The 15,843-nt window shown below is 40.0% G+C and overlaps 1 protein-coding gene across 6 annotated transcripts in view; it reads right to left on the bottom strand.

Moving 5' to 3' along the window:
- The window catches only part of ANKRD28 (ankyrin repeat domain 28), a 198,854-nt gene extending 188,151 nt beyond the window's left edge, over positions 1–10,703 (bottom strand). Inside the window, exon 1 of one of the 6 annotated variants that reach the window (XM_044755168.2) lies at positions 10,564–10,703. Coding sequence is in view for 1 of the 6 variants with exons in the window: in XM_044755165.2 (XP_044611100.1) it covers positions 10,564–10,590 (27 nt within the window). In the remaining 5 variants the exon portion in view is untranslated. Of the gene's footprint in view, positions 1–10,232; positions 10,305–10,563 lie in introns of those variants that run through there. The other 5 variants (XM_044755165.2, XM_044755166.2, XM_070493118.1 and 2 more) reach the window with 5 other exon arrangements.
- Between the last annotated feature and the right edge of the window lie 5,140 nt (positions 10,704–15,843).

The raw sequence follows: 15,843 nt of genomic DNA, 5'->3' as shown, positions 1-15,843 counted from the left end.
AAACCAGAAACCTATAATAAGCAGGAAAAAAAGTAAGACAAAAGAAATCAAACATATTACTAAAGATAGCCATCAAACCACAAGTGAAGAGAGCAAGAGAAAAAGAAAGGAACTGAGAAGAACTACTAAAACACCCAAAAAAAAGGTGACAAAATGGCAATAAATACATATTTATCAATAGCTACTTTAAATGTCAATGGACTAAATGCTCCAATCAAATGCCATAGGGTGGCCAACAGAATAAAAAAACAAGATCCATGTATATGCTGCATACAAGAGACACACTTCAGACCTACAGACACTCACAAACCAAAAGTGAAAGGATGGAAAAAGATATTCCATGCAAATGGCAAAGAAAAGAAAGCGGGGGTAGCAATACTTATATCAGACAAAATAGACTTTAAATCAAAAACTGTAATAAGAGACAAAGACAGGCACTACATAATGATAAAGGGAACAATCCAACAAGAAAATATAACACTTGTAAATATCTATGCACCCAACATAGGAGCACCTAAATATATAAAGCAATTATTAACAGACATAAGAGGAGAAATAGACAGGAACACAATAATAGTAGGGGACTTTAACACTCCACTTACACCAATGGATAGATTATCCAAACAGAAGATCAATAAGGAAACACTCGCCTTAAAGGACATATTAGACCAGATGGACTTAGTAGATATATACAGAACATTCCATCCAAAAACCACAGAATACACATTCTTTTCAAATGCCCATGGAATATTCTCAAGGATTGATCACATATTAGGCCACAAAACAAGTCTCAATAAATTTAAGAAGATGGAAATAATACCATGCATCTTTTCTGACCACAAAGGTATGAAACTGGAAATCAACTACAGAAAGAAAACCAGAAAAGCCACAAAAATGTGGAGATTGAACAAAATGCTACTGAACAATGATTGGGTCAATGAAGAAATCAAAGAAGAAATAAAAAAATTCTTGGAGACAAATGAAAATGAAAACACGACATGCCAAAATCTGTGGGATACAGCCAAAGCGGTTCTACAAGGGAAGTTTATAGCAATTCAGGCCTACCTCAACAAGGAAGAAAAATCCCAAATAGACAATCTAAAAGTGCACCTAAAGGTACTGGAAAAAGAACAACAAACAAAGCCCAAAATCAACAGAAGGAAGGAAATAATAAAAATCAGAGCAGAAATAAACGAAATAGAGACTAAAAAAACAATAGAAGAAATTAATGAAACCAAGAGCTGGTTCGAAAAGATAAACAAAATTGACAAACCCTTAGGTAGACTCACCAAGAAAAAAAGAGAGAGGGCTCAAATAAATAAAATCAGAAATGAAAGAGGAGAGATTACAAAGGACACCTCAGAAATACAAAAGATAATAAGAGAATACTATGAAAAGCTATACGCCAACAAATTGGATAATCTAGAAGAAATGGATCAATTCTTAGAAACATACAACCTTCCAAAACCGGACCAAGATGATGTAGACAATTTGAATATACTGATCACCAGTAAGTAGATCGAAACAGCAATTAAAAACCTCCCAAAAAATAAAAGTCCAGGACCAGACGGCTTCCCTGGTGAATTCCACTAAACACTCAAAGAAGACTTAATACCTATCCTTCTCAAACTCTTCCAAAAAACTGAAGAGGAGGGGAGGCTTCCTAACTCCTTCTACGAAGCAAACATTATCCTGATACCAAAACCAGACAAGCAAAACACAAAAAAAGAAAATTACAGGCCAATATCACTGATGAACATCAATGCAAAAATCCTCAACAAAATACTAGCAAATCGAATACAACAATACACTAAAAAGACATACATCATGATCAAGTGGGTTTCATTCCGGGGATGCAGGGATGGTTCAACATCCGCAAATCTATCAAGGTAATACACCACATTAACAAAATGAAGAATAAAAATCACACGATCATCTCAATAGATGCAGAGAAAGCATTTGACAAGATACAGCATCCATTTATGATAAAAACTCTAAATAAAATGGGTATAGAAGGAAAATACCTCAACATAATAGAGGCCATATATGACAAACCCACAGCAAATATCATTCTCAATGGAGAAAAACTGAAAGCTATCCCTCTAAGAACAGGAACCAGACAAGGACGCCCAATGTCACCACTCTTATTTAACACAGTATTGGAAGTCCTAGCAAGAGCAATCAGGCAAGAAAAAGAAATAAAAGGGATCCAATTGGAAAAGAAGAAGTGAAACTGTCACTCTTTGCAGACAACATGATTTTATATCTAGAAAACCCTAAAGAGTCCACTAAAAAACTTTTAGAAATAATAAAGGAATACAGTCAAGTTGCGGGATACAAAATCAATGTACAAAAATCAGTTGCGTTTTTATACACTAACAACAAAGTAGCAGAAAGAGAAATTAAGAATACAATCCCATTTACAATTGCAACAAAAAGAATAAAATACCTAGGAATAAACTTAACGAAAGAGGTGAAAGATCTGTACGCTGAAAACTATAAAACATTGTTGAAAGAAATCGAAGAAGACACAAAGAAATGGAAAGATATTCCGTGCTCTTGGATTGGAAGAATTAACATTGTTAAAATGTCCATACTTCCTAAAGCAATCTATAGATTCAACGCAATCCCTATCAAAGTTCCAACAACATTTTTTACAGAAATAGAACAAAGAATCCTAAAATTTATATGGAACAACAAAAGACCCCGAATAGCCAAAGGATTCCTGAGAAAAAAGAACAAAGCTGGAGGTATCACACTCCCTGATTTCAAATTATACTACAAAGCCATAGTAACCAAAACAGCATGGTACTGGCACAAAAACAGACACACAGATCAATGGAACAAAATTGAGAGCCCAGAAGTAAACCCACAAGTTTATGGACAGCTAATATTTGACAAGGGAGCCAAAAGCATTCGATGGAGAAAGGAGAGTCTCTTCAATAAATGGTGTTGGGAAAACTGGACAGCCACATGCAAAAGAATAAAGTAGACCATTCCCTTACACCATGCACAAAAATCAACTCAAAATGGATTAAACACTTGAATGTAAGACCCGAAACCATGAGACTTCTAGAAGAAAACATAGGCAGTACGCTCTATGACATTGGTCTGAGCAGCATATTTTCAAGTCCCATGTCTGACCAGGCAAGGGAAACAAAAGAAAAAATGAACAAATGGGACTACATCAAACTAAAAAGTTTCTGCACAGCAAAGGAAACCATCAACAAAACGAAAAGACAACCTAACAATTGGGAGAAGATATTTGCAAACCACATATCAGAGAAGGGGTTAATATCCAAAATATACAAAGTTCTCATACAGCTCAACAACAAAAAAACCAACAATCCAATTAGAAAATGGGCAAAAGATCTGAACAGAGATTTCTCCAAAGAAGATATACGGATGGCCAACAGGCATATGAAAAGATGCTCAACATCATTAGCTATCAGGGAAATGCAAATCAAAACTACAATGAGGTATCACCTCACTCTGGTCAGAATGGCTATAATTAACAAGACAGGAAACAAGTGTTGGAAGAGGGTTTGGAAAGAAGGGAACCCTTATTCACTGCTGGTGGCAGTGCAAACTGGTGCAGCCACTACGGAAAGCAGTTTGGAGTATCCTCAGAAAATTAAGGATAGATCTACTATATGATCCAGCTATTCCACTGCTGGGTATTTATCCAAAGAACTTGAAAACACAAAGGCATAAAGATACTTGCACCCCTATGTTCACTGCGGCATTATACACAATAGCCAAGACTTGGAAGCAACCTAGGTGCCCATCAAGGGACGAATGGATAAAGAAGATGTGGTATTTATACACAATGGACTACTACTCAGCCATAAGAAATGACGAAATCCAGCTATTTGTGACAACATGGATGGACCTTGAGGGTATTATGCTGAGTGAAATAAGTCAGAGGGAGAAAGTCAAATACCATATGATCTCACTCATAAGTAGAAGATAAAAACGACAAAAAAACAAAACACAGCATTGGAGATTGGACTGGTGGTTACCATTGGGGAAGAGGGGAGGGAGCGGGCAAAAGGGGTGATTAGGGTCACATGTGAGGGGATGCACTATAATTAGTGTTCCGGTGGTGAACATGATGTAATGTATACAGAGTTCGAAATATGATGTACATCCGAAAAAAATAATTAAAAAAAAAAAAAGCTGTTTAAAAAAGAAAGAGCTATCAAACTTTTAATTCAGAAATGGAAGCAAGAGAAAACGTTACCTCTCCAGGCTAATTTATATACTTCCTACTACAAGAAATAAAGTTTGTGGGGTCTTTTTGGTACCTTAGGTAATAGGAAATAAAGTTAAATGTATTGCTTAACTGTAATAACTCTCATTCTAGGCTTCTGGAACAAGTATCTGTTTCAGAAGCAACTGCTTCCTGATTTCCCTTTTTAAATATTTTAACAGTCCCATGCTGCATGTTTTAATACTAACTGTGGCCTTAAATCCTTAAGCGTAGAAAAGACATACTTTTAAATTTATAATAAATTTAATTAATTTATAATTAATTTAATTAATAAATCACTAATTAAGAATTTGGATTTAAATTTACCATGCAAAAGTGAACTTCTCACTAAAGTTGTGGGAGTAGTAATTTTATCCAGACTTTGCTCCGTATGCCAATCGGTATACACACAGAAGAATACTAATCAGTATCATAAAAGGAAGGTGGATGAATCACTAAATAGTATAACTAAGAACTGAGGTTGGGGAGTAGGTGTAGAAATTAACCCTAAAGAACTTGAGGACTTTAATTGTTTTGTACAATGTATCACAACACTTTAAAACATTACTGGTTTAAGTAACTGGAGATTTATTAGTTTTTGCTTTAAATTAGAAGTATTACTGTGTGATTGGTTTGATGTGAACTGTCCATAGGACACATTATCCAGAACAAAAAGACTTAATCCTTAACTATTTTTTCCAGGAACAGAACATTTTCCAGGGGCATCTCACTTCAGCCCAGGTACAGTGTATTCACTGAATATAAATTTTACATTAGACTAGAAAAATAAAAAGGAAATAAGATAATATGCTGAAAAACCTAACAAAACCCAACTATAACTCTCTGGATTATCTGTTCTTTATTTTTACTACCATAATCAATGTTTAATTGCATTTTCATGTTTAATTTACCCTAGTGGTACTAGGCAACAAAAGTCATCAACTGTCATATGAATATAAGATATTCTCAACTGTACACATAAGTGAGCCATTTATAGAGCTATGAGGATCCTTTAAAAACATACTTAGTACCATTCAAACTCTTGCTTAGTACTTAATATACTCAGCTTGTACTAAAATGTTTTACATATGTTCTGAATTACAGCAGTAGCCACCTAACTGGTCTTGGGTGTCCCCACTTGTCTTTCGTAATCTACTTTTCTAAAACCTATAATGTAGTGGTTATTTAACTTTTGGGTATTTCATGATACCCCTCACAGGCTCTGAAAGTTACGAATCCTCTTGAGGAAAGTACAAATACGCACATTCCTCCTGAAACCCTTCACAGATTCTAGGTTAAGAAAGCCCAGCTATGACTTCCCATCACCTACCAATCAAGTCTAAACTTCTTAGCCTTGTATTCAAATACTTCATAATGCAGTGACTGTTAATTTAGCTAATCTATCTGCCAGCTTTCCAAGTACAGAGACCAATCAGGGCTGTCTCCTCACCACTCCAACATAGATATACCATCCGCTTTTTCTGGTTTGCCTTCATAGTTCCCTCCTGTTGCTTTCCTGCATAACTATTTGCTTCCAACAAATCCTTCCTGTGAACCTAAAATACCTCCCTTGCCATGAGGGTTACCCTCTGCCTACAATCAGATCATCTGATCCTTTTTGAATTCTGAAACATATTATCTGTATCTCTTATAGAGCTCTCCGAGTTCTACACTGTATTATACAAAGTATCCGAAGCAATCAGGAAACATAAGACACACTTATTTTTGAACTATATGTTAGTTACTTTTCCAAATAATATGCTCCATATACTTTTCTTCAACTTCTATAAACCTTTTCACGTTAAGTATCTCAGAGACAGTGCATTTATGCGTGTCTTTTCTTCTTTTCTAGCCAACAGGATTCTTAAGGGCAAAAATGGTAGCTACTGCACTCTTGTGTCCCCGACAGTCTCCAACCCAAAGCAAGGGGACACTCCATATAGAATACTTGAATATCTGGGTATCAGTTTTCAAGTATTTCATATATCCTGTATGCCCAATTATATGATTTTCTAAGGATCACCTATTTTTTTTTCCTACTAAAAGGTCAAATAATCCTCTGCCCTTAGTGGATACTTGATCAACTGACAACTTATTAACTACCCAAAACAGTGGTTAAGTTATTCTCATCCATCCCATACCTACTCATTGATATATGCCAACTCTGTTTTAAAAAAAAAAAAGCCTCAATATATCAAGCATCCTTACCTAACGACCATTATCCCAGAAGGGAGGGAAAAGATGGCTCCTACACAAAAATAATTCAAATGTAAAAGCTGTCATCCTTTAGTACTACTGCAAACAAAGTTTAACTCCAGTTATAAAACAAAGTCAGAAAACAGAAACAAACAACCTCTCAGATTACACATATGCACACTACAGAAGGCAGTAAAATGGCATGAAAGTATAGGGGCTTTTTTTTTTTAGAAACTCTTAAAACATGATATAAAAGTTTAACCAACTGATTCATGCTCCAACATAGACGAACCTTAAAAATCTTATGCTAAGTGAAAGAAGTCAGACATAAAAGGCCACAGATTATATGATTCCATTTATACGAACTATCTAGAATACGCAAATTTATGAAGAAGCTTAGTGGCTGCTAGAAGGAGGGGGAAATAGGGAGTGACTGCTAGTGGCTTTTGGAATGATGAAAATGTTCTGGACATAGTGGTAATGGTTGCACAACTTTGTGAATATACTAAAAACTACTGAATTGTACACTTTACAAGGGTGAATTTTATGGTATATAAATTATATCTCAATTTTTTTTAATTTTATGATCATTTTGGCTATTTTATCTCAAAGAAAACTGTTTTTGGGGGATCTTGTTTTGTACTTTGTTTTCTTAAGCTGATCTAAACTAGCAATTACAAACTGGTCCCTTACTAGTCTCTCTTTAAAAGCCAGAGCTTTCAATTTTTATCAATGGTAAATAGTGACTTACCAACATTTATAAAAAGAGATTTTCTCATAAGATTCTGGATTTCTGGATTCTTAAAAAAAACTAGAGTTCTAAAAGAACTAGGCACACCTGCACAGCAACAATGGCCCAGAGGTGAACAGCAACTAATACCTGCTATTTGCCATGATCTCCATCACTCCCTATTGTCTTCTAGATACTGAAGCCAAATGTCAGCTGTCATTTAGCCTCCCAGTTGTGAGTCGGTTACCCTTGATCTAAACAAAGACTGTCTACCTTTCTTACTAGGATATAGTGTAAATCATTGCTGATAAATTAAAATGTAATCATGTAACTGATCAAAGGGTACAGATTTCTAGCCATAACATGAATAAGTTCTGGGAATCAAATGTACAGCATGGTGACCATAGTTATCAATATTGTATTATATAGGTATACTTGAAAGTTGTTAAGTAAGCAGATTTTAAATGCTATCTCCACACATACACACACACACACAAAGATAACTAATTATATGAAGGGATAGAGGTGTTAACTAACCTAATGGTGGTAATCATTTGGCAATATATACATGTATCAAATCATCATGTTGTACATCTTAAACTTACATGTTATACGTCATAATATCTCAATAAAGCTGGAAAATAAATAAAATTTAAAAATTATTAAATGCAATCAAGTATGATTACAGTTTACGAACTGCAAAGATAAAATCCTGACAGTGACACCTGTTGAATAAAACCCTGCAATTGTTACAGATATATGCTTTATAAACATTTTAATGTGAACAAAGTTGAGGGAAAAGTTCATATTTCTACTCCTACAAACTGAAAACAAATTATTTTCATTTCATTTACAACTAAAAATTATTTTCACCTACTAACAGAAAGTAGTACAGTTGTGTAACTTCTTACCCCCATATAAGGTGTTGGCACAAAATGAGGGAAAGCTGTCTTATTCAGATTATTGACTGGATATGAAAACAAATTGCTTTATCTACTCACTGATCTGAATTTTAAACCATCTAGAACCCCCCGGACGACACTTATGCCCACAAAGAAAAACAACCCCTATCCATTATAGTTTCTACATATTAGATTGCATCTGCAAAGCTAGAAGAAAACAAAATACAAGGTGAATATGGAAATAACATAGAAAAGTAGATTCTACTACTTCCTATCTCAAGTGTAAATGAGGTTTGAGCTAAATGCTATGTCAAGTAGCTTCCAGTTTTAAAATTCTGTGTACTTATCCAGATCTTCCCCTTCTTTCCTCCGAATAAAATAATTCATCTAGTGGAACTGCTTTTCCTGTAGATGGGAAAGGTTAAAATAGTATTTGCATTCCATTTCATTTTTACCATCATTTCTAACAGCTAATAAAATATCAACTTAAAAGATGACTTCTAAAGGCAGCTATTCCCTTTAAACTAGGTAAAAACAAACTCATTTCTCAGTCTTCCAAAAGAGGGACCAGATGAGCCAATCAGTAGTTTAGAGGTAAACCTCAATGTTCTTTCCCCACTCTGAGCTATCTCATCTCATAACTTGTCCAACTAGCCTCAAGTTTACAGGTGACATTTTACATTATCATCACCACTGAGTATGAATAGATATTGTGTAAAACTGGAGTAGCATCACAATTCCTTCATAATTGCAACTCTTAAACACACAAATGCAAAGGTGCAGTTGGATTTTATGTCCAAATGAAAACACAATCCTGTTTTCTGTTTAAACCTGATGGTGAATAAAACGGGGTGCTCTCCTAAAAGTTCACCAAATTCCTAATGCACACAATGATCCGAATTGCAAAAATAACTTTTTCAAAAGTATAGTACTAGAAACAAAACAAAAAGCAATGATTACCTCAACTATAACTTATGGAAGCACAAAGTGCCATTAGATTGGTAAAGATTAGTGCAGAACTTAGATCCTGAGTTTCACACCATTTAACACTGAGTTAACTGTACAGGAATTAGCAGTAATTGGTTTACACTCTGTTATTGTTTAACAGTGCTGTCCCATAGAACTTTCCAATATAAACGTTCCGTATCCATGCTGTCCATTACCAAAGTCAATAGCCACATGCCGCTACTGAGCACTTGATAGGTGGCTAGGAGGAACTGAATTTATCTTATTTTATTTTAATTAATTTAGATTTAAGTTGCCACATGTGGCAAGGGGCTATCATGTTGGACAATGCAGTTCTATAGTTTGAAATACAATGTATAAACTTGACTAAACCGTAGGGTTTTTCAAAGTATCATGTCCCGATGATGTTAATTCCAGCTAAAACATTCCCGATACCAAATGATAACACAAGAGTTCAGGCATCAGCTTAAACATACAACAAAATTCACTTATGAAATGAGAATACATGACACTACTTAGATTCAGAATTTAAGGTACGAAATTCACTAAGAGACAATATCAAAAAATACATCTCAAGTTTTCCGCATTGCTTTTGCAAAAGGGCTGCTCACTTTTGGAATAGCTGCCCAACACATGCAAGATACCTTCCCTTCAAACCTGTTCAATACCCTCTGTTCAGAAAAACAAATGGCAAAGATAAACCCTCAGCACTAAGAAGTCTACAGAAACTCGGGAAATTTCACGTTAATTTCCGTTTTTCTTAAAAGAAAGATACAAATGTTGGAAGGGTCTGCATTGCCTGAAACCCTAGTTACTCATCTTCCTATGTTTTCAAGTGTACAAATCATTCTGATAATAGGTACGCTTTCGTTCCTAGACACAAAGTATTTTTTCGATCCGAGAGCGTCACGACGCTTTTCGGCACTTCAGGTATTCTTTGACCAGCTCTTCCTAAGTCAAGAAAAGTAACCAAGATGGTGCACAAACGTCAAAAGAAAAGAAGTCTGGGAACTTGCACGTTGACTAACGAGTCCCTGAGCAGAATCAACCGCCTTGAACCTGGAGAGCGTGTGCCTCGAACTACCCGGAGAAGCGAACAGGCGTGCAAGGTCGTGACCCGAGGCCACGGCCGCCAGCACCGCTCCCGCTCGGCCGCAGCGAGCCACCTGTTAGGCCCGAGCCTCACCTGGCAGGAAAGCGGACGCGCATTCCCGGCAGCGCGCCGGCCGCGGACGCCCGGGCGGCGAGCGCAGGACCCGCCCCTCTCGCCGCGGCGGCCGGAGGCGGCGGCGAGCCCCCCGGCGGCACGTGGGCTTCACCCGGCCGGGGCTCCGCTGACAGGCGGGTCGCCTGCAGTCCCCGGCCGCCCCGCGCCCGTCCCCGGGGAGGCACCGCACCTCCCTCGCACCCACCCCGCCGAGCGGGCGTCCGGGCGGCCCACACCGCTGGCCCGCCCGCCCTTCCTCCCTCCCTCCCTCCCTGGTCGGCGCGATCCCGCCCCGCCGCCCGTCACCTACCTGGTCACGGAGTTTGAGGAACGCCATGGCGGTCGCCTCCGCCGCCGCCCCAGCCCACCGCTCCCGCCCCTGTAGCCTCGGCCGCTGCCCGGGGCCAGCGGGTCGGCGGCCGGCTGCTCTGAGGAGTCTGCGGGCGGGGGGCGGCGCCGCCTCCCGGGCCGCCCGCCGCCGCTACCGAGAGGTGAGGAGCCCGGCCGGTCCCGCCTCCTCCGCTGAGGACTCCCCGCCCTCTTCCTTCCTTTCTTTCTCTCTCTCCCTCGGCTGCCTCCACGCGCGGCCGCCGCCGCCTCCTCACGCCCCCTTCCCGAAACACCCTGGCAGCCCCCGCGGCCGCGCCGTTCCAGCCCGCGGCAGCGGCGGCATCCAAACTCCACTCCACAATATTACCACCACCGCCCGCCGCGATTGGCGGCCGCGCGGGGGAGAGGCCAGAGTAAGCCGAGCGCCCATTGGCCACGCCGCCGCGCTCGCCGCGGCCCCCGCCTCCCGCAGAGGGAGGGGGCGGGGAGGAGGAAGCTGCGAGGGGTGGGCGCGGAGCCGCGGGCGCGACGGGCGGAGGAGGCGGGAGGGGCGCGGGGCCGGGGGAGGGGCGGCCAGGTGCTCCGGGGCGCGCGCCCTGGGCGCGGTGGGCGGAGCCCAGGGCTGGAGGTCGGGGGCTCCGGGAAGGGGGGGCCGCGATCCCCGCTCGCACGTGGAGGTAGAGTGCAGACGCTCCCCACAGCCAGGGGAGGATGAAGGACCAGGGTGAGGGGCCGGAAGGGACGTGAGAGGTGGGCACCTGGGGGCTGCTGCCTTCCTGGATGCGGTGAGGGGAGAGGGGCGAACCGGACTCGCACGTGGAGGGAGAGTGAGAATGCGCCCCAGGGCTTGGGGAGGATGAAGGAGCCGAGGAATGGGGTGAGAGGTGGTCACCCGGAGGCTGCTGCCCTCCCGGGGATGGCGGGCAGGGCCAGAGGAAGGCGGAGAGGGGGAGCATGAACTGGCCGGCTCTTGCACGTCGTAGGAGAATGAGTGCCCCTCCCCGGCACACGCCCCTCCGGACTTGAGTAGGTTGGAGGAGGCACAGAAGGATGGGAGAGGTGAAGCTTGGGGGTTGCTGCCCTCCGGGGACTGCAACCGTGGGGGATGGGGCCGATGCTGGCACTCGGGGCGGAAAGGCGGCGTCTTTGCAGCCAAACAGGTTGAGGACGCCCGAGCTTTTCTCTGCCCGCAGTCTCAATCCGAAGCAAGGCTGTGGTTCTTCTCTGCAAAATCCTCCTGCCAGGCTTGCATATTTTTTTTTCCTTTCTTCTTTCGCATCTGAAGGGTTTTGCCTCCCACTCGAGAGAAATCAATTAAAAAAAAAAGATTTGCTGGATTTCCAATAAATAGCATCCTCGGATGGAAGAGAAGAGGAATGACTCCCTCACCCTGCTATACACGCCCCCACGCCACCCCACAGCTCTGAAACGGCTTTTCTTTCTTAGGCAGCCGCACACTGTTACCATTCCAGGCTTGTGTGGGAGAAGACTGTGGTGCGCCTGTGTCTATCCGCCCGGGCGGCTCCAGCCTCTGGTTAATAAAAGGTACAGATGGTTAGAACGCAAATGTGTGACGTCAGGCACAATTTTTAAAAGTCTCCTTTTCTCTACATCAATTGTGTCTCTTGGGACAGACTTTATTTAGAGGATCGATTTGAGTCTAATGGCAGTCAGAAAAGGGACCTGTGCCAGGACTGTCCGTTTATTTTAATGCTGCACTTATAACAAAAGCTTATCTTTTATCCCCATAAAAAATGAAAATATCAGAGTGCAAAATGAAAACCACTGCCAATTAACCAATGGTATGATCCTTCCAATATTCTTTGACCTATCAATGCCTTGATCTTATAAAAACAATTTCTTATCTAAAATTGCATTCGTCTTTGTAAATTATATTTTCTACTTAAAATGGAAGGATTCTCATTACTGCGAGGTAACAGTCATGCTGAGGCTAAAAAGGAAGGCAAACTACTCTTGCTTTGCATTTATCTTCAGTACCTCACTCCCCTTTACTTCATCAATTCCAGCAGATACTGTTTGTCACCCAGCCTCTGCTTGTCGGTTCAGTGAGGGTGAATAAGTTAATGTGAGAGCGTTTGAGTTCTCCAAAATAGAGGTGCTGTGATAATATTACTAGGGGGTCTTTGTGATTACAAGTTACCTTCATAAATAGTTACCCGTGTGCTATGCCCTATATAGAGTTCTATCTTAGTCAAGGGGTATAAGAATTTACCCTGATTCATACGTGAGCGTGTTAAGCACTGAATGTCTAGCCAGGAATTAGTACATCCCCTTCTCCCCCACCCCACCCCCAATAATATTTTCTACAGGTTAAAATTCTAGAATTTAAAAGCACAACAAGAGCTTGATTAGGAATGTGGCAAAGGTTAAGTTTTGGGAAAACAAGTGCATCTGAGAGTGTGAATTTAAATTGAAGACCGAGTATGCGTTTTAATAGGTTTTATGACTGAGCTAATGACATTTTTCAAGGCTTTTCTGAAACTTTCTAATTAACAACAATTAATGAAAATATTTTGTAATGCACCATCTCTGACAACCTTGCAAATAGTAGGCTCCAAGCTCGCCTGATAGAAGATGCTTAACAGGAGGGTTCTCATCTTTCTCCATCCTGAACACCACTTAACTTGAATCTTAATTTTGTCATTTGTAAAAACTAAGCTTAACATTACCTGGTCTGCTCATCTCACACAGTCAAGCAACATAATGATATGAAAGGCTGTAGGAACTCTGTAGGACCATTCAGATTTAATGCTATTATTACAACAACTACATTTCCATAGGTAAAGAGAAGGTAACAATTTTTCTGAAAAATAGGAATGAAAAGCTATATAGTTGAGCAATAAAATGAAATAAGATTCATGTTCAAATTCTGATAATATTTTTTAAGTCTTTATTATAAGGTTTTTCCTGCCTACTAGAAAATATTGAAATATTAAAGGAATGTGTAGTATTGAAAAGTCCAATATCATCAAAGCCAGTGAGGCCAGGAACTTAAATGGTGTCAATAATCTCTTTCTCTCCTACCCCGTCTCCCCCCCTTTTCTAAATGTCTCTTTCATTTTCTCTGACTACAGCTGGCAGCTCTACTCACATTGTAAGTACTCTGCAGTCGTAAAGGAAGCTCCAAAGTTTAAAAGTCTTGAGGAATGACTAATCCGTTGGGCTATACTCATGTGCACATTCTCAGCCAGTCACTAAAACCAGGGAAGCAAGGTCTTAGGATTGATCACAGATTCATTCAGAATTCATGTCTAAAATGATGGGAAGAAAGATGCCATATAGAGGTGACCAGCAGGGAAATTGCTGTGGGCTAGGCAACCACACCAAGTTTTATTTACTGTGCTACTCTATTTTAGGTACTTGTCAGCACCTTGTATGTTTTACCTCATTTAAGTTGTGCAATAACCTCAATAACCTCTTTGTGTTGGGAAACTGGGGCCCGAATAAAGTACGTGCCCACAGTTACCCAACTAATCAATGGCAGGGCCTGAATGCATGAGGGCCTTGAAAGCCAGAAGAGTAGCTTATGTGGTAGGAGGTAGACAACTACTGATGATTTTTGAGCCAGATAATCCCTATATTATAAAATGATTTTTATGAAGAGCCTGAAATAGTGGAAAATACATATAATAAACTGCCAAAGCAGCAAAGACAAGTTCTAAGACCTAGGGGATAGAATTAGAAGACCCAATAGACATCTAAAAGAGTTTGTGGAGGAGAGAAAATAGATCATGAAGGAGAGGCAATATCCCTAGAGATAATGTGTGAGAATTTTTCAGACTTGAAGAAAAACATGAGTTCTCAGAAGATGCTAAGGCTCAAGCAGAATAAATTTCTAAAATTGAGACCTGTACATAGTAGCGAAATTACAGCATACCAAACACAATAAGAAAATGTTAAAAGTTGCCATTGAGAAAAGTCAAATTATCCTGAAAGGAATGACCATCCTATCAGCAGATTGATCAGCAACAAGTTATAGAAGACAATGGAAAATATCCTCAAAGTTTTGAGAGTCCCTAACTGAGAAACTAGAATTCTATACCTCACTAACCCATCTTTCAAGAGGAAGAACAAAATAGACACATTTTCAAAATTTAGGACTCACAGATGTTTATTGAAAAAATTCTAAAGAATTTACTCCAATAAGAAAGAAGCTGAACCCAAGAGGAATAAGTGAGATGGGAAAAGGAAGGACAAACAAATAAGTTAGCAAATATCTTGGTTAATCTAAATCAGTAGTAGTTTTTTTTAAGTGCCAGATTTTGGAAATTTAAAACTAGGTGAAATTAAAATATTAGCCCTTAATAATATGGTAGATGATGGCAGAAGGGAGTCTTGATTCAAAGACTAGACTCCTTTCATTCTGGAGTGAAATATTCCTCAACCTTAGACTTTGACAACTTATATTGGTTAAGGGTCTTTGTGGCAAAAAACAGAATCCAAGCAAGCATTTCTTAAATTGATATTCAACAGCTCCTAGAGTCGTTGCGAGAGCTAAAAAAGAGAGTGCCCTAGATCACACTAAGCAACTGGCATGATAACGATATTGCTGCTGTTTCCATCAAGCACCAAATGCCAGAAGCTCAGCTTTTCTTCATCTGCTCCTGCTGTCAGCATCAATCCTAATTCTATGTCAGAAATTTGACCTTGAAACCACTGCCACCTTCACAAACTGAGAGCCTCTGCCTCTACCTGCACCAGGAAAATAGAAGCTATATACAGAGCTTGTATCCTCACATTCCTCAAATTTCCAGGGGTGCTTCTGGTTAGCAGAGCCTCTGTCATAGGCCTGCATCCTAACTGCAAGGGGGGCAGGAAATTTGAGTTCTGAATTTTATACTAGGGAGTTGGGATCTATAACCAGGGAATTCTCCCAAGTATAGAAAGGCTATTTAAAAGATTATGGCAGCCTTGCATATGACAGTCTGTTACTGATACACATATTAAACATTGAAGGATATTCACCGAAATAAGAGAAATAGAATTTGTAACTTCCAAACCTATAGAGGAAAAAAATTACCTAGAGAACACTTAGTTACTGGATTAGCAGGCAAGAAAGAAGAAAAAGAAAAGTAAATGGAAAGTATGGAAATAAGAAACTCAGGATTGTAGAGAGAAGTCCAAGTATATTATTAATTACAATAAATATAAATGGATTAGGCCTGTCTATTAAAAAACATGAACAATACAACAAACACATTTTTAGACTGGATTTTTAAAAAAGAAACCCAGCTATAGG

This window comes from Equus asinus, chromosome 21, assembly GCF_041296235.1.
Source record: "Equus asinus isolate D_3611 breed Donkey chromosome 21, EquAss-T2T_v2, whole genome shotgun sequence".
NCBI classification, from domain to species: Eukaryota; Metazoa; Chordata; class Mammalia; order Perissodactyla; family Equidae; genus Equus; species Equus asinus.
Note: the sequence above shows the minus strand (reverse complement) of the source record. Positions and strands in the feature narration are given on the sequence as shown.